The following is an 18347-nucleotide window of genomic DNA, read 5'->3' as shown; positions in this document are numbered from 1 at the left end:
CATCTCTTGCTACACCCCTTGCTTCTCCCCATCCCTGTCTTCCTGATTTTGCTCTATCCTACATTCCATCCTTCTCCCGTATGCTCTCTTCTATTCCAGCCTTTGTGGCTTTGCTACTCTAGCAAGTTCTTTCCTCCAATTTTGGGATATAGAGGCCCAGGACATGTGTTCCCCTAGGAGCCAAGGATAGGGTTGAGACTTTGAACCTTAATCCTTGATAGCCCATCTCCGAGGCTTTGACCTTTCCTCCCCTTGACCCCCTGCCTTCTTACTCATTATCTTATCCCTCTGGTATGGTTCTCCCCAAACAATTACAAGGACACTAAACTTGGTAAGAATCAGAGACCTAGAAAGTCAAAGACTGTCTCAGAAGCTCATGTTCCCAGTTCTAAAGATAATTCACTCTCCTGGTTCCACCATCATAGCTTCTCTTCCCCAAGTCCCTCAAGGGTGACTAGGCAGATAACAAGTGAGGCCTTCCCTGGTAGCTAGGGTGGCGAAAAAGGTAGCCAGGGCTGGGAGGAGGGGCCTAGCAGGAATCAGGGTTTCAAGGCCTGGGTTGGGAGTGGAAAGTTATAGCCTGGGTCCAAGGATAGGGTATGACTGGGTTTAGAGGCAGTTCAGTAGTACAGAGGTTCTCCTAGGCTAATAGAACCTCAGATAATTCATCTTGTTGATCAGGTTGGGGAGTGGGGGCCTGGCCCATCCTGCTTTACTGGGTATCACTTCTCTTACTTTCCCTTCTTTCCTTGCACGCTATTCTTCCAGTCTCCGTTTTCTGTTTTGGAATCAGCAGAATGAGTTTGGGAACGGACCCCTGGGTTCAAATCCGAAATCTTTTTTCAGCATTACTCCCATTATTGAGCACCTACTCTGTGTTAAGGACTATAAAAGGCCCTTTACATATGTTCTCTCATGTGAGCCATCCAGCAGCCCTTTGAGTGTGATATTATCATCCACATTTTAGAGATAAGGAAGCTGAGACTCCCAGAAATTAGGTGATTTGAGCAAAGCCTCACAGGTAGAAAGGAGCAGAGCCAGGAGCTATCTGGAGCCAAAGTATCTTCCTACCGCACTTCACCCTCTGTGGTTAACCACACTTATTCTCATGTCCTGGGTGCTCTTCCCTGAGAGCACTTTCTGGCTAGAAGCATCTCTTTTGATGTTCTTCATTCAGTAGCAAGATTATTTTACCCTTAATGACTGTCCTTAAAAGGAAGGCTGACCTTGTTCTCTATTTTGCAGCTCTTTTTAATCACATTCCCTTTTTGCCTAAGAAATGCTGAAAACATCTCCATCCCCACAAGACACCTGCCACCTCACATACACTCTCCCTTGCTTACCCAGACAGTTGTGCCCATCATGTGCCAGGTGGAATCCATCATAGCAAGTGCATCGGTAATTGCCAGGGATATTGACACAGTCATGCACGCAACCTGCATTATCCTCTCGCTCACACTCATCCACATCTGTTGGAAAAAAGAAGCTGAGACAGGATTCAGCTGAACACACCTGTGTACTCCCCACTGTCCATCCCTTGGCTGAGCCTTTTGGGTTTTTTCTTTGTTTGTTTTTAATATATCCTTTTGTGTGTGTATGTATGTATTGTTTATGGTTTCTTTCATAGCCCACAAACAATTTTGCATCTTTGTTTTTGCATCTAAACTTAAATCATAAACATCTTCACGTTTCCACCCAGTCTTTCTAATTACCCTTGTAAGTAGTTAGAGAATATTCTATTGTGTTCCCATATCATAATTTATCAATCCATTTTCTGTCATCAGAAATTTAGGTTTCTTCCACTTAGTTTCCACCATAAATAATGTATCAAAAAACATCTTTATCCATGTATTGTTTTGTTTCTTTGAATTTCCTTTGAATAAATTCCTAAGAATTAAGTTCCTGGGTCAAAGGGTATAAATATCTTTTAAGATTCCTGCTAGGTATTACAAAATCACTTTTCAATTTATAATGCCACCAGCAATTAATGGATGTACTTTAATATATTTAAAATAACATCTCAAGATTGCTTTAATTTATGCTGCTTTAATTATAAGAGGAAGATATATTTGTTTACTATGTTAATTTCCCCTGGGTGAATTGTCTGTTCCTATACTTTGAGGTCAAGCTGTAGGAGTCTAAAATCAGGAAACCTCAGGCTTTAGTTCCATGACACTGACCGCCCCCACCCCCTCCCACTCACCCTGGGCCAGGTTGTGGGGCTGTGAACTATCTACCAAAGCCTTGAGTAGCTCATATGGTGCCTTTGTGCAAATAAAAAAAGGTGCCCTCTCTGGGAAGATGTGGTCAGTTACCCTCACACTAGTGGGAATTTCACTATTAGAGTAATCACTGTCTGCCAACTCCAGGCAGTGGCACTGTTTTCTCCTCTTCCACAGGTCTTTCTTTTTCTGGCACACACCCAACCTCACCTTTGCAATGCTTGCCATCCCCTGTGTAGCCAGATTTGCAGATGCACTTGTACGACCGTGGGGTGTTCTGGCAAATAGCATCGATGTGGCAGTTGTCAGTCCCCTCCACACATTCGTCCACATCTGGCAGGGGGAGGGAGTATATGAGACCCTCTATCAGTGCTTTCCAAAGGATGTCTTAAAGGTGGGCTCCCCAGGAACAAAATCCCCTCTTCTCTAAAACAGAGGCAACAACCACTCTGGAAGCGGGTGCTGTTCCACACTCCTGTGTGATTTCAGAGTAGGCAGACACCGTGATTTCAGGAATTCAGAAAGAATCCCCACCCCCCTCAGAAATACTTAATCCACAATAATTTGAAATCCTCCATAATTTGAAACATTCCTCTGCGTAATGATTGTCCTGTGATTTAAAAGCCAATAAACAAAAAAATCCCTGGACTGACTAGCACACTTAACTTGACTAGAAATACTAAACTTAATGTGAATTAGTTTGCCTTTCTTAGCAGCAAGCTTTAGTGGGAGAGACATGGAGACAGTGGCCTCTGGGGAGGTGAAAGGATCCAGAGGCCATTGGAAAGAAAGGGGAAATGAATGGGAGACTGGGCACCTGAGGAAATCCTCATCCACCTCATGATTCTGCTTGAGAGTAGACCTGTTCCACTTGCCCACCATGGTACCAAGAAGCTTTAGAGGAAAGAAGTTCCATCTTAGAAGATTCTCCTAAGTCCCTGTGCTGCCCACAGTGGAGGGACTAGGGAATGTCAGGTGTAGGCACCAACAAATTAAAGTCTAATAAATGCAGCCCTGGAAACTCTCTAAAGCTGACCCAGGGCAGCCCCTCTACCCCACTACTCAGCTCTTTTACTCTAACCCCAAGCAGTCTTCTCTCTCAGCACTTGTTCTACCATGAGGTACATTATACACATAGAAATAGACTAAAGAAAGAATAACCCAAAAATTAGCAAAAAAGAAGCTGGTTAAAAAAAGACATAGGAAAGAGAATCGTTTAGCATCCTAGGGCAAAAGGCTTGAACTTGTGGGGCAATATTATGGTGCCCATAGAGCTGAATGGGGAATATGTTTCATTCAGTTGAAAATGCTTATTGAGTATATGTATATGTATAAAAGGCACTGTACTGAGGGTTATAGGGGCTCAGAGGTGATAACAACTCAGGCTAAAGGAGAGAGGCAAATAAGCAATGTGTAGCTGGATGTGGTGAGTGCCATGAAGGTATTAGAGAAGTGTGAGAGGCAGTCCTCAATCCTGCCTGCATATCAATCAACTCCCTGAGAAGATATATGCTCAAGTTCCATCCCCAGAGATTCTGATCCACTAACCAGGGCTGGGGGGGTTGGTCATCAGTATTTTCTTAAAGGTCCCCAGGTGATTCTAACGTGCAGCTAGGGTTGAGAACTACTACTGAAGGGAAGATCAGAGGAAGAAGAGAATACTTTTAGCTGTGAACTGGAAAACCAAGAAAGTAGATAAATAGCATCCTGCGTGAGTAAGAGAGAAAGTATCTGAAATCAAGACAGTTTGACTTCCAAGTGTGATCTGTGGATCAGAGGATCACCTGGGTTTTGTTAAGATGCAGATACTCAGGTCTTATCACAGACCTATTGAATTGAAATTCTAAAGGTGCTTTATACATTTTTTACGGAAGGAATGAATGAGCAGCCCCATAATCTCAGGTACTCATGAGTACTAGCTTGAAACACTTAACTGTCCCCTGCTTCCATATTTCAAGAAGTGGTTAGGGGGCAGATCTGAAGCTTCCTGGGGCTAAAAGGAGAACTGAAATTTAAGAGAGTCCCCAAACACCTTGCTTCAAATCTTCTGGGCTATTCTCTTCAGCTCTGCGCTGTCTTTACAATTCTCTTCTCCTTTGCAATAGTCCACCATGCCCAGTGACTCTAAGTACTGAGGTCCTTCTGCACCCACTCCCTGTCTCACCCAGGTACTGCAGTCAGTTGTGATCTGCCTGCTGGCCCACCCAGGGAAGTCATCCTAAAGTGAGAAAATAGAGAAGAGGGAACTTGGAAGATTAGTTCCTAAGAGTCGGCAAGAGGAGCCTCTGTAGATGCTAAGTGACAGAGTGTAGAATCCAGTTTGTCCAATTGATGGAGAAAAAATGGTACAAAAGAAATGAACTGCCATTTAAAGAAAAACATTAAGGCAGATCTGAGCCAGTGAACCCTAGATTCAAATCCAACTCTACCACTTTCTAGGGAGGCTTCTGATTCTCCATTTCTTCTCCTTTAAAATGGGTATAAAAATATCTCCTCATGAGTTGCTGTGAGCAAAGAGAATATTTGTGTAAAGTGCTTAATTCAGCTTGGTTTACAGTAGGTGTCCAATATATGGTAGCTTGAGATGGTAAGTATTAAATTAAGATTAAGAAAACAAATGTTCTAGGATTGTCCTAATATGGCAGCCACTAGCCACATGTGACTATTTAAATTCAAATTTAAATTAACATTCTTATATGCACTAACCACATGTGAAGTGCTTAACAGTCATACATGGCTAGTAGCTACCACACCTGACAGTGTAGATACAGAACATTTCCATCATCACCGAAAGTTCTATTGGACAGCTCTGCTTCAGGAGTTCACAATAAGGGACTCCCTGTGTGGATCAAAACAACTTCCTGACGGGTGGGATTCAAGCTTGGATATTGGATAAGAGTTTGACAGAACAAGGAAGAGGAAATTGCAAATGTGGTTAAAAAGTATGAAGAAAGACAAGGTACCCGGAGGTCCAAGTCCTTATCTGTTTCAACATCTCACACATGCCCTCCATGGAGGGAAAATGAATTTTTACTTCCAATCTTTGGATGACTTAAGGCTTAGTCTTATTTGTTCTGTTGTGTCACCAGAGGAGGGACTGGCTGATCACTCTTGTCCCTGAAGTAATCCTTGAGTCTTAGAGGTAGGCATGGGATGCCCCACAGCCTTTGCTTTCTGAACTTGAACATTTCTAGAGACTGGCATTCAACCCTCCTCTAGGACCATCTGAGAGTCATGTGCCTGTCTCTGACTCAGCTAGTGCTTTTCTGGGGCCAGGCATCAGGCCATCTGGGCTCCCGGTTCTTCCCTTTGCCTCCCACACTCACTCCATACCCCAGGTCTGCCCATGCTCACCAGTGCTAGACTGAAAAATGATGCTGACTGAAGCAAACCTGAACATTCTGGCAGAGCCTCCATAGCCGAACTTTTTCTGCCATCTAACCCCTCTTCCTTAGGCGTCTGCTCATACTACTTATCTCTCTCCAGCAGTCTTTGCTCTGGAAGACTCTGTCTCTTTCCTACTCTTCCAACTCCTAATTGTTCTCCTACTTTCTGAGCATTTGCACACATTTCATTCTTCATGTTTGAGATGTACGCCTCTCGTCACTTCTAGCCACATTGTGCCCAGCTTTCCAAAACTGGCTCAAAACTGTCTTCTCCAAAGCTCTTGGTGAAGATGAGTGGATCAACAAAATGTGGTATATACATATACATATGATGGAATATTATGCAACATAAAGCAAAATGACATCCTGAAGCACATGACAAGATGGATGAGCCTTGAGGACATAATGCTGAGCGAAGTTAGCCAGACACAAAACGATAGAATACTGTGATTCCACTTTTATGACCAGCATAAAGATATAATCAGAGGCTTATAATACAGAATATAGAGAACTTAGGGATATATAGAAGCTGGAGATGGGTGAACTGTTAGCTAACGAGGTTGAACTCCAATGTAAGAGAATAGATAGGAGCGAAGGTGATGCTCTAGTGGGTATAGAAGTAGTATTACATTGAAGATGAACAAGATTGAAAGGGGTTGTATAGACCTACGTGTCCCACTGATTCACAAGAGAAATATGAATTAATTCTAGCAAGAATTACTTCAAAGATATGATTCTTGTATAAAGAGTGTTTAAATCCATGGTACAGGGAGAAAACTGCTATTGCATCCTATGAGCTATGTTCAAAAGGAAACCATCAGCACTACCACAGCAACAGCAGAGGTAAATAATGGGGGCGGGGGGGGGGCAAGAGTTAAGAGGAGGTTTAGAGTTCCTAGTTGGCAAGGGTGTGTCTATTGGTTTTCTTTCTCTTGGGAACAATGAAATTATCTAAAATTGAGAATGTTTATGGACTGTGGACTTTGGGCCTTCTACACGATGCCCGATGAATGCAGGTGGCTGAAGGATGCACTGACAGCGAAGTAGATTGGTGGGTGAATGATGGTATATACTTATGAATGAAGCTTGTGCTGCTACAAAAAGCAACAAAGTCGTGAGGCTTTTCAATGATCTGAATGAACATGTGGGACATTTGATGAGACAAAATAAGCCAGAAACAAAAGAACAACAATGGTATGGTCACCTTTAGAAAATGCTTATAAGAAAATAGGGGCCTAGATTGTAAGCTTTTCGAGCAGACACGTTAAGTCCGGAGTGGTGATTATTATTTCTGGATTTTGAGAGGCTATTTTATATATATAACCTGATATTTAGAGAAAAGAACAAAGCCGAACAAATTGGGATTAAAGTAATTCAGAATATAGGGGAAGGAAAACAGTTTCTATATTTTAAAACCACACATACTCTTTGGACCAGTGGAAGAAAGGTTTATTTGATCTGGAACTGAAATTATCTGTAGTGCATAATCTAATTCAACCTATCTGTATACTCATTTGAACAAATGAAAACAGGGAGCACAGAATAAGATAGAGGTCCTTTAATCCTGTATAGATTACTGTAATGCCTGGAAACATCCTAGAATATATTAGGCAGATAAAAAGTATTCGCAAAGTTCCCAGAGGGAGGGGAGAAAGAATATGGAACTATTAAACCTTAACATCAGGGAGTCCCCTGATACTGTGTCAAACTTTAGGGACATCCAAATCAATAGGCCATGCCCTACATCATGAGGCTTACTCTTGTGAAGCTTATGTAGGTAGTAGTAGAGACGCTTAGATTATCTATAGGCATGCCTAAGAGTTACTCCTGGAGGACCTCTTCTTGCTCAGATGTGGCCTCAGTCTCTAAGCCCAACTCTGCAAGTGAAATCATTGCCCTTCCCCCTACATGGGAAAGGCATCCAGGGGTGAAAGTCTCCCTGGCGATGTGGGAGATGACTCCCAGAGATGAATTCAGATCTGGCACTGTGGGATCAACAATTACATCCTGACCAAAAGGGGGAACAGAAGTGTAATTAATTAAGTATCAGTGGCAGAGAGAGTTCCAATAGAGTTGAGAGGCTACTCTGGGGGTTGCTCTTATGCAAGCTTCAGTTAGATCTTGCTACCTATCATAACCAGCCAACCCCCAACCAGGGCCATTCAGCCAATCCTAAAGAACACCTAGGGCAATATATAAGATTCCACAAGTGTTCCATGCACTAGAGTTAAGTTGCCAGAAACCTACAACCTCCAGATGGGTCCCTGGTCCAGATAAGTCCTGAAACCTAGCCCAGCCTCTCCAGAACATCAGATAGTTCCATCTCCCTACCCCATATTAGTGACAGACCCTTCCAATATCAAAAATTTAGAATTGCATGGCCCAAACACCCCTAAAGAGAGGTATGGAAAGATCAAAGGTGATGGTGGAGTTATACAAAGAAGATAGGATTTAACAAATGAATATGAATGCTGGATCATTAAACTGTTCTCTTTTAGTCTCCAGTATTTTAGAGTAGCTAGAAGTAAAAATCTAAAATTGTGAAATTATAACCCATGTCAAACTCTGAAATATGTTCTACAACTAACTGTGGTGCTGTGCTTTGAAACATATAGCTTTTTGTATATATGTTACTTTTCAGAAAAAAAGTCAATTGTGATGATAAAAAAATATTTAAGCCCTCTAGCCTCCTATATTCTGGATCAGCTAGAAGGAAAAATATGAGAGGATAATATGTAACTACTTGTTGAAGAGTGGTTTGAAAACTATTGCTTTTTTATTTCTTTGCTTGGTATTTATGTTGTACTATACAATAAAAAAAAGTTAAAAAAAAAAAAAGCTCTTGGTGAGCTGTGTTACTGTTAAGTTTCTGGTCCTTAGGGACTCAACTTATCTTACTATTTGCACCTATTGCTGAGTTCTTCTATAAATGCTTTAAAGCCATTTCATTGTACATGTTCAGCTTTCTTCACTTGGCTGGGCACTTGCTAGGAAAAGGACAGCTGTCAATTGCTTATTTGGACTCTTTCAAATCAGTACTAGCCTAAAGTAGAACTGTGAGGCAGGGCCCCAAATTATATGCAGCATCTCCTCCTTTTGCCAGTTCATTCTTCCAGAGCTTCTTCCCACCACACATGCCCACCTAGAATTTCTCCTTGTATGGATCCCTTCAAAACCCATGAGCATAATCTTGCCTTATCTTGTTCTCTTAAGTCACAAGTGTTTACTAGCTACCCCAACATCCACTGGATGTTCTTTTGACAGGGATTGGTTTAGACCAGTGGTTCTCAGCACTGGCTGCACACTGAAATTCCCAGGGGAACTTTTAGAAAACTTGAATGTCCAGGTGCCTCTCACACCAGCTGAATCAGGATCTCCAGAAGGAGGCTGATGTTGCTGTCTGTCTCCCTTTCCCAACTCAGGTAATGTGAGTAAACTATTTGCCCAGGCTGGGAAGAGAACTGTTGGGCAGCAACATGACAGAGTGGTTTAGAGAAGGGGTTCTAGAGTGGCACTGTGTCAGTTCAAATGCCAGTTTCACCTGTGGCTATGTGATACTGGGCTGGCGTCTGAGCTTACCTGTTCTCTATAAGTGGGAATTATAATAGCACCTCCTCATGAAACTGCCATAAGCATCAAGCAATTAGCACCATAATATAGGCATATAGTAAATGCTTAATAAAGGTTGACTATTATTTCTTCTTGCTAATTTTTGCCTCCTCCCCCTTCACATTCTCCACTCCTCAGAGCTTATTTCAGGTCTAGTGTGGGGAAATGCAGCACCAGGGGAGCAGAACCTGTGGTGAGAATTTCTGGGAGACACATTCCTGATAGTGCTTCCTCCACCCATACTAGGAGCTGCTCAAGGAGGGAGGTAAAGTGGGTGAGAGGCCAGCTGGAAACCAAAAAGCTGTCCTCTGCTATCCTTTGTGAAGGCTATGGAGACCCCACACACTGGGCATTAGGCTGGAACAGAAGCTGAAGGAGGGGAGAGTGATGACTGCAGAGACACCGCACATGAGCTAAGATGTCTTTGCCTTACCCTGTCCTGGCACTAAGGAACAAGTCCCATAAATGCAGCAGCTTTTCTCAGCACTTCTGGTTTACTTCAGTGCCTAGCAGAGTGCTTCATAAATTCTAAATGAATGGAAAAATGTTAGGTTGGGGTTGGAGGATAAACCAGAAAGAGAAGATTATTATAACATGGGGGATCTAAAACTCCCTTCTAGGAATGAAGGTGTGTACCCTAAAAGAGAAGGAAACACTTCATCTACTTCACAGTTTTGCCCAGGTCCAGCTCAGGAATAATAATAAATGGAAATGAGCAGGAAAGCAGGCTGTGGATAAGGCAGACACCCCTCACCTTCTACAATACCACAGCTAAAACTGGGAGTAGAAAACATAGGCAAACTCGGTGGGCTTAATGACTAGCATGCCAGTCTCCTAATGTGCCCCTCTGCCTGTGACATCCTTCTTGCCCCAGCCAATCTAGCCCAAGATAAATGATTTGTCTTTCTCACTCCCCTATTTCCCTCTCCTTAAATGCATTCAAATCTCATTCATCGAGAATCCAGTTCAGTTGCCACTACTGGAAGCTGCATACTTGCCAGTGCACTACTGTGACTGATCCAGCCTTTGTAATCTGCTTTCTCTTGACTCCTGTGGCTTTGACTGTCAGGTTCTCTGGTTACCTGACCAATCCCTACCTTGTGATACCTCCTTTATTGCTCCCTTTACCATTATTTAACCTTTAGTGTATGTGTATTTTCTTAAAGAACCTGAAAGCTCCTTGAGGCCATGGCTTATTAACCTTTGAAACATATAACAGCTAGAATAAAGTTGAGCATATTTGATTCAACCATTCAACAAATATTTACTGAGCATCTGTAACAAGCCAAGCACTGTGCTAGGTGCTAGAGATCCATCATTGAACAAGACAGACTAATTATACATTTAAGACACACAGTGAATATTTGGTAGATGGATGAGTGGATGGATGGATGGATGGGCTGGTAGATGGATGGATGGGTGAATGGGCTAGTGGGTGAGTGAATGAGGCCCCTTTCTGAGGCAATCCCTCTGAAAGAAGTATCACTTATTCACTCTCCTATGACCCCACAGTTTTTCTGGGTAGAGGGTAGTCCCACGAATCTAGTCCTAAGTTAAGGGGTAGGGAGACAGGAAACTCTGAGAAGGGAAGATGGCTGCTAAAAGACATCCATTTGATGAGTGTTGGACTTACAAGAAACTGGAACCAATGAATCATAGGATCTCAGGATCTTTAGTTATCATCTGGGGCACCACAGGCATCTCTTCAGATCAATGTTCCCCAGTCTCAGTGCCCCTAACGGGGCACCAGGACCACCAGCATTCCCTTGCTACTCCAAGGTCTGTTCCCTCATCCTTTCCTCCATGCTGCCTCCCACATCTAAGTCACATCCAATATAGCATCAGCCCAGGCTTTGGCCACAACATACTAACTTGTAACATGTGCACACGTATCCACATGTGTGTCTATCTACTCCAACTCCAGATCAAAATGGCTGCTGGGAAAGCTAGAGTTTGGCTTCCCAGCTCCAGCTTCTCAGACTATCTTCACAGTTTGGGACTGGGCTGGTGCTCTGACCTTATCTGCGGCCTGGGCCCAGTCTTAGCCTGGATAAGGCCTGGGCAGGGGTAAGGAAGGTCAGAGAGAGAGTCTAGTAAACTCACAATGATGGCCTCTCAACCCTAAGGAGTAGAGAAGGTTCACTGTTTTTTAAAATAGTCCCTTCCCTCTCACACAAGCTTAGTCTGCTCAACTGAGCAGCCAGGATAAACAGTTGGTGCCGGGTGATTTGGAGGGGAGGGGGCTGAAGCTGAGAGCCACATCACCCATTAGGGGACCCTGATGAATTTTAGATTCCAATTTCCTGGTTATTACCTTTCCAAGTTGTTGAGAAAACAACAACATAAAACAACAATGACATCGGATTTTATAATCCCATTAAGTGTACAAAATTCTTTCATGTATTTCCTTTAGTCCTCAAACAGTTCTGTCTCTCATATTATAGATGAGTCTCTCATATTATGCAGATGAGGAAACTGAAGCCCACAGAGCGTATCTCAGCCAAAAGCAACTAGCTAGTATAGTGCCAGGCTCTAAGACTAGTAACTCTCAGTCCTGTCCTTTACTACACATTGTCCTTTAGAAGCATTCAAGGGAGGGAGCCATGCCTTAGATACTGTTGTGCCTTTCCCCACCAATGCAGCTCTTAGCTGGGCATGAAGCAAGCATCTAAGATGTAATCATGGAATGGAAAGGAAGTGAAATTTGGGACAGCAGATGTGAAGATGCTCTGAGGCATTAGGCATGGCAGCTTGAGAGAAGAGTCGGGCTGAACAGTGGGGAGGGAGGGAGGGTGGTGCGTAGGGGTGGATGGTGGCAGACAGCAGTGTCTGGTGGTGCACAGCGTTATAGGCAGACAGGGCAGCTGTAAGGGAGGGCTGGGTGGTGTGGCCATGGGCAGGTGTTGCCTGCCCTTAGATTCACTATGCTGGGGCCAAGCAGCTGGTTAGAAACAAAAACAAACACTAGGGATACAGGTTCCTGCTGTTAACAGCTTCAAACCACCAGAGGAAAACTCCAAATAAATATAATTAGAAACTTGTAAAAACGTCCTCTCTGTAAACCTGTTCCCCAGGGTCCACCCTTGAAGCACCCCCCTTCTCCCAGCCCCCCTCCCAAATGCCCACATATGCCGACACCCTGCCCTAACCCAGGGATTCCTCTGATCTGTTTCCTTATCCTGGATCTTCCCTCCAGCCAGCGGTTCCTGCCCAGGTCTTTCCTCAACTTGTCATTGTCAGTGACCAGACCCAGAGAGCCCGTGGTCCAGTGCTCTGAAATCCCAACTCCACGGCTCTCTAGGGCTATGATTACAGCCACAGGAAAAACCTTCGGTAAGAGAAGGGCCACAGGCCCCACTGAAGAGTCATCACCTATTTGTAAGGGTCAATTGCAGCATCCAAAGGCAAACTAAAAAATAGTGCCTTGATCTGAAGTGGGGAGATGTTTAGGTGGGGGCAGGATACAGAGGGCCAGTCATGGAGTTGAGAATCTGGTATGGGACCAAGGACTGGGTTCTGGGGCCCAACCAGAAAGTATTCAGTTCCAGAATATGAACATTTCAGCTCCACTTCCCAGCTTCATTTGATACACACATGCTCACAATTACTTGTTCTTGAGGGGCTATTTCCAGGGGGAAATGCTTCACTATAAGGACACAGTAAGAACCACCAGGTAATTGGGACCACAGGAAATGGGTAAAAGAATGAATAGCCACATGACTTAGACTCAGGCAGGAAAAAGTGGAGCAGAGTTGGAAAAGAAGAGGACCTGAGAATCAGAGGTATAAGGCTGCAGGACTGAAGTTTTCCACAGTGTCTTCTGTAGAAAGGATTTTGATGAGTTGTGCAAAATCTCAGAGCTGAAAAGGACCCTACAGATAGGCCATTTTACCAGTGAGGAAGAGAATTTTGATTATTTCCTCAGCTGCTCCAATCATTAGCTCTGCATTTACCATTTGGGGCTGGCAGAATATGGGTGTAGGAGGAAGAGAACAGCCAGTCTAGTGATAAGAGTGGCCAGTGAGGAAGGAAAGTTCATGACCCCCCCTTAGCCCAGGTGATTAGCTCCTCTATACTCCAAACATCCCTGGGTTGGCCATTGTTTCATTTCTCCCACAAAAGCCCAGCAGTCACCTTCCCTCTGTTTCCAGACTCCTGTCTTCTAACTGAGCCTAGAGAAGCCGTCCCCAGGTCTGGGCCTCTTGTGGGCACTGCACACCTCAGAGCAGCTCCGCAGTTTCCAGCCCTGACAGGGACTCTTTCTTATGAGCAGTCATGTGCTAGGGATACAGGATGTCAAAGGAGGCCCACACCCTGACATGCGGGGACCAGCCTGGGGGCAGGGACTTGGTGGGGGGGGTTCAGGTAGCAAGCTCCTCCACCCACATCTTCTCCAGAGTCTGAAGCCATCTGTTCCCTCCCCCACCCTCAGTTTGGGGTTGGACAGAGCCCTTCTACTTCTTCACTTCTCCAACTCAAACAAAATGTTCATTGCCTTGCTTCCTTCTTTTTTCTCCCCAGAGCACTGTATGTACGCACACACACACACATACGTGCATACACACACCCTGAGTCATGCACACGCACGCTCACACGCCCCAGTGAATGTACACCTCACATTCCCAAACTCACACCCAGGGCCGTCTCCTTTTACAACAGGTCCCAGCCGCTCACATCTCAAACCGGTTCTCATGCTCTCAGATTCCTGAAGGCTTCAAAAAACAGTCTCATTTGGGGGTTGCTGATAGTTTTCTTCTTTCTCTGCCTGGAGTAATTCTGGCCTCAGAAGTCTTTGCCCAGGGTCTTCTAGTGCCCTTTCTTATTCCATCCTGCAAAGACTCAAGGAGGAGAGGAGTTGGAGGTGGAAAACAGAGAAAAGTTTCTGTACTCCCCCCACCATCGGCTTTCCCCAACCCCCAGGAGTCATGTCATTGAATGAAGAGAGGTCAAAGGGATTCCTGAGGAATTTCTAAGCAGTCCACCCCCAGTCTCCACCCCTTCTGAAAAATGGGGATGGGGGGGGGGCAGAGGGAACTAACTGAAGATCAGGCTGCAAGATTGAGTGACTCTCTCCAGTAGGGCCTGGATGGGGCACAGGCAGTAGCTGGCTGCCCACGGGGCCACCCTCACCCGCGGACATGGTTATAGTTTTCATTTCATATTTTGGAGGGAGGGGCTGGGAGGAACAGTCCCGTCTGTGTAAGAGCTGGCCACAGGAGCCCAGGGAAGTGGAGGGTGGGGGAGGAAACAGCCACATTAAAGAGGAAAAGAGGAGTGGGGGAAAGAAAGAGAGAGACACACGCTTATACCCCGACAGAGACCCGGAGAGACGGTATCGAGACAGAGAGACACTGTTTGCTGCCAGATGAAACCTCTCAGTCCCAGGAATGGTGTTACTTGGAAGCTCTAAATGCATGACATTATCAAAACTCTATTCCTAAGGAGGAGAGAAAACACCAGGTAAGCTAAAGGGTCAGGCTGACTCTACCAGAGCATGTCCCCTGGGGCGTGCTCCAGGGGACGAGTTTCCCAGGAGGCTGGGAGACCTTTTCTTTTGGCTTGTAACCTGAGCCCTAAGCAAGGATTAGATCTTTTTAACCACTGCTACCCCTAGCGACCACCCCCCTCTCCTCCCCCCAAAAAAAGCAAATGGCTTTTAAGTTAACAATTATCTTGGTTATCCAGTCTGTCTACTTTAAAATACACTTTAAGATACTTGGAAAAACACTCAAAACCATGTGCTCTCATGCTCAGTCAGTCCTAGTCACATCTACCCACCCACTCATCCACACACAGTTCTCATGGGCAAAAATATATCCCTGTTCATGCTGAGCAGCTATGTCATCTATGGGTGATGGTGGTGAACCTCACACACACACACACACACACACACACACACACACACACACACACATACACACACATCTTTACCTTTATCCCTTCTTTGCACCCCTCAACCCCATTCCAGACTAGTTAGAATCTCATGATGTGGGCATCTTGGAAGATAAGGGACAGAGATCCAGATATCCACAGAGCTAATAGTAACTTCTTGCAAAATACTTGTCAAAGCCATCTGCATTATAAAGACAAGCCAGAGCTTCATTTAAAAGTATGCAGCATTAAAGGCACATTTTCTGCCATTGGTGATACCTGGGAGATATATGTGAGGGCAAGGGAGGCCTTGATGCCCACAGCACTCTATCCATGGGTATGGCTGCAAGGCTGCCCTGAAGGGTCAGTTCGTGTCCTTCCTGCAGCATCTGCCTGCAGATTTAGGTCCAGAAACATCCTTCTCACCTGGCAAACCTGAGGTTAGGTAATCTCTTACAGACCCAGTTTATAGATTTCCTGAATAGCAGAGTCAAAAGTAGCTGCAATGAGGGGCTTCAATTCTATGCCAAGCTAAACTCAGGGATCAAAAGGAGGGAAGATGCCAAGCTAACTGCAGTCCAGTCAAAGCAAGTGTTGGCCTGTGAATGAATAAGCAAAATTACTAGTCTGTAAGCTCCTAGAGAACAGGGGCCTCCACCCTCGACTGCATTTTCCACAGCACTTAGCAGGGTGTCCAATGAATGAGGGAGTACTGGAGTACTTTAGAGGGATTCTGAGTCCTTCTATGCCTGAACAATGAGCCAATCTTTCAGGCTTGAAAGCTTTTGCTTGATGGCACCTGTCCCTTCAAGGGGTCTCCATCCCCCCCTTACATACACCCGCTTGCTCCCCCTTCTTCTCCCAGGCCCCCCAGCATCACTAGGCTACCACAGACACTGGCTCCAAGTTGAAAGAGGCCCTTATCTTGTCTCTAGATTACTGCATGGAATCTATTCCTTCCTTCAGACTAAACTCTCTAGCTAATTCCATGTTATGAGTAAGTCAGCACGCACTACAAAAGCCAGCTTTGTTTATGAAAACAGAAGCAAATCCACAGTGGGGAGAGGGGCTGCTCCCAGGCTGGGGTTAGCAGTGGTGGTGGACTGTCTGGAACCAAGACTGGAGAAGAGGCAGTTTGGCAGCAGGGTCTGGTCTTTGACAGCTGAGGGTATCTAGGGTTTCAGTTCTGCAAATGGACAGGTTGGGGGAAACAGTTAGTTGCAGAGGCAGTGTTTTGATAGAGGAAGGTGGCGTCAATATAGCACCTTCCTTTTAACAAAGGGGGAGCCCATCCAGTGTACAGAGCAGCTTAAGAGCAGGGTGCTCAGACTCCAGGAGGCAGTGAACTGACCGTCAACACTCAGGACTCCCCAACTCCCAAGTTCAACTTTCCCTTCTGGCCCAGCCACCTCCTAACCCCAGTTTGGCTTCAGGAGTCCCTGGGACAATAGACAGAATCATATCCTCCTGGGTAAAGCCTTTCCAGGAGGAATTTTCTTTTTGTCCATATAAATCTTTTCTTTGGGGAGGATGTGATGGGGGGAGGGGTGCAGCAAGAGGTCAAGGGGGAAGGGAGGCTGTCCTGAGAGAACTGTCTGCACACCACAGTGGTTTCTGCTAGCAGACCCGATGTAACTGCTCAGCGTTGGGACTGGCCAGGCGATGAGCCCGGGGTCAGGGATGGGGGCAGGAGGGCCTCCCTGTCTCTCTCTCTCTCTCTCTCTAATTCCTAGAGGGATCTGTCAGAGCTCCCTGGCCTGGAATTTTACTTTGTTATTTTAATGCAATTCTGACCTGGATTTAAATGGAATTGGAAACCCGAGGCCTTAATAAATAAATATTATGATAAGAAATGAAAGCCATGCAAGACCAAAGAGATTTCCCCCCAAAGAGGCAGAAATGCAACATTCTTGCCGGCAGCCAGAGTCAAGAAATTTTTCTTCTCTTCTTCAGCCCACTACCATACAGTTAGAGACGAGTTTTTTCTATAAAAGAGCCTATCTTTCTTTACCAGTTTTCCACTAAAATAGGTTTGCAACCTCGAAATCTCTAACTTTGCATAAGGATTGGGGGCGAAGGGAAGAAATACATAGCATGGCTGAAAAGTTTTCATTCTCTCGGTCTCCCCAGGCCACAGTTTGAGTTTCTGGCAATGTTTAGGAGAAGAGAAGATTCCTTCACACTTTTCAGGAAAAGGAGTGTTTCTAAGACGCTTGGGGTGTCAGTGAAGTCAGCCAGGATTCTGAGGTGTATGATCACTCCTGCCCATCGCCCCCCAAAACTTCTCACTCACCCATGCCACCCTTGGCTACTCTAGCTTCTCGATCCCAGAGATCAGGTCCACAGCCGGGGAGTCCGGGTGCACAGGCCGGGTCCTGACAGCAGCCCGCTTTCCAGCACCTGCCCTGCCCCTCCGAAATCGCGTCCCCGCCCTCGGGCCTCGCAGCTCCGGCAGTCCCCCAGCCTCTTTCCTTACCTTGCGCGGCTTTGCTGTGCTGGGCTGCGCGGGTGTGTACCAGCAGGACTAACAAGCAGAACCCGGGCACGCGCCCCGAGCCCATGGCTGGAGCTACGAGCAGCCAGGCAGTCGGGGCAGATCTCGCAGTCCCGGGAGGGCGGAAGCCGGCTGGGACCCCGCGCGCCGGAGGGGGAGGGGAAGGGGCGCCCCGCCGGGGCCCGGCGCGGGGCTGCGGGCGCCGGGTGCAGACCGCTGCGCCCTCGGCGGGAGGCTCCCGATGCTGCCGGCTCTTCCCGGCCCGACGCTGGGAGAGCGAGGCAGAGCGCGACGAGGCGAGGGGCGCCCGGCGCCGGTGACGGAGAGGAACCCCCGCCCTCTCCCAACCCGACTCTGCTAGCGGCGGCGGCTGGGCTGCTGGGTATAATCCCACCCAATTCCCAGCTTCGCGTGGAGAGAGCTGTAGCAGGGAGTGCGCACAGAGCCCGAGCGAAGGACCTGAGAAAGGGGAGGGGAAACGCAGCACCAGAAACACGCCCTTTCTGCCTCTCTTTCTTCTTCGCTCGCTCTTTCTCCGTCTCTCAGACTCCGTCTCTTTTTCTTCGTTTTTCTCCTCCTCCTCTTTCTCGTCCTCTCCTCGCTCCTTTTCGTGTTCTTCCTCCTCCTCCTCCTCCTCCACCACCTCCTTTTTCGTGCTCTTTTTTCCTTCAAATAGGGCCTCGGCGCGGCGGCCGCTCCCTCTGCGCGCCCGGGCGCGGCGGCCCCCTCCCCAGGCTGCCGGGCCGCTGCCTGCAGGAATTTACA

The 18347-nt window shown here is 46.2% G+C and overlaps 1 protein-coding gene across 1 annotated transcript in view; it reads right to left on the bottom strand.

Moving 5' to 3' along the window:
- The window catches only part of SCUBE3 (signal peptide, CUB domain and EGF like domain containing 3), a 39736-nt gene extending 22065 nt beyond the window's left edge, over positions 1–17671 (bottom strand). The window contains exons 1-3 of the mRNA XM_077161567.1: positions 17565–17671; positions 2433–2555; positions 1344–1469 (exon numbers count right to left, since the gene is read on the bottom strand). Coding sequence (XP_077017682.1) covers positions 1344–1469; positions 2433–2555; positions 17565–17649 — 334 coding nt within the window. The 5' untranslated portion in view covers positions 17650–17671. The remainder of the gene's footprint in view (positions 1–1343; positions 1470–2432; positions 2556–17564) is intronic.
- Between the last annotated feature and the right edge of the window lie 676 nt (positions 17672–18347).

Source organism: Tamandua tetradactyla, chromosome 5 (genome assembly GCF_023851605.1).
Source record: "Tamandua tetradactyla isolate mTamTet1 chromosome 5, mTamTet1.pri, whole genome shotgun sequence".
NCBI lineage: Eukaryota > Metazoa > Chordata > Mammalia > Pilosa > Myrmecophagidae > Tamandua > Tamandua tetradactyla.
This window is presented reverse-complemented; position numbering and strand designations above follow the sequence as displayed.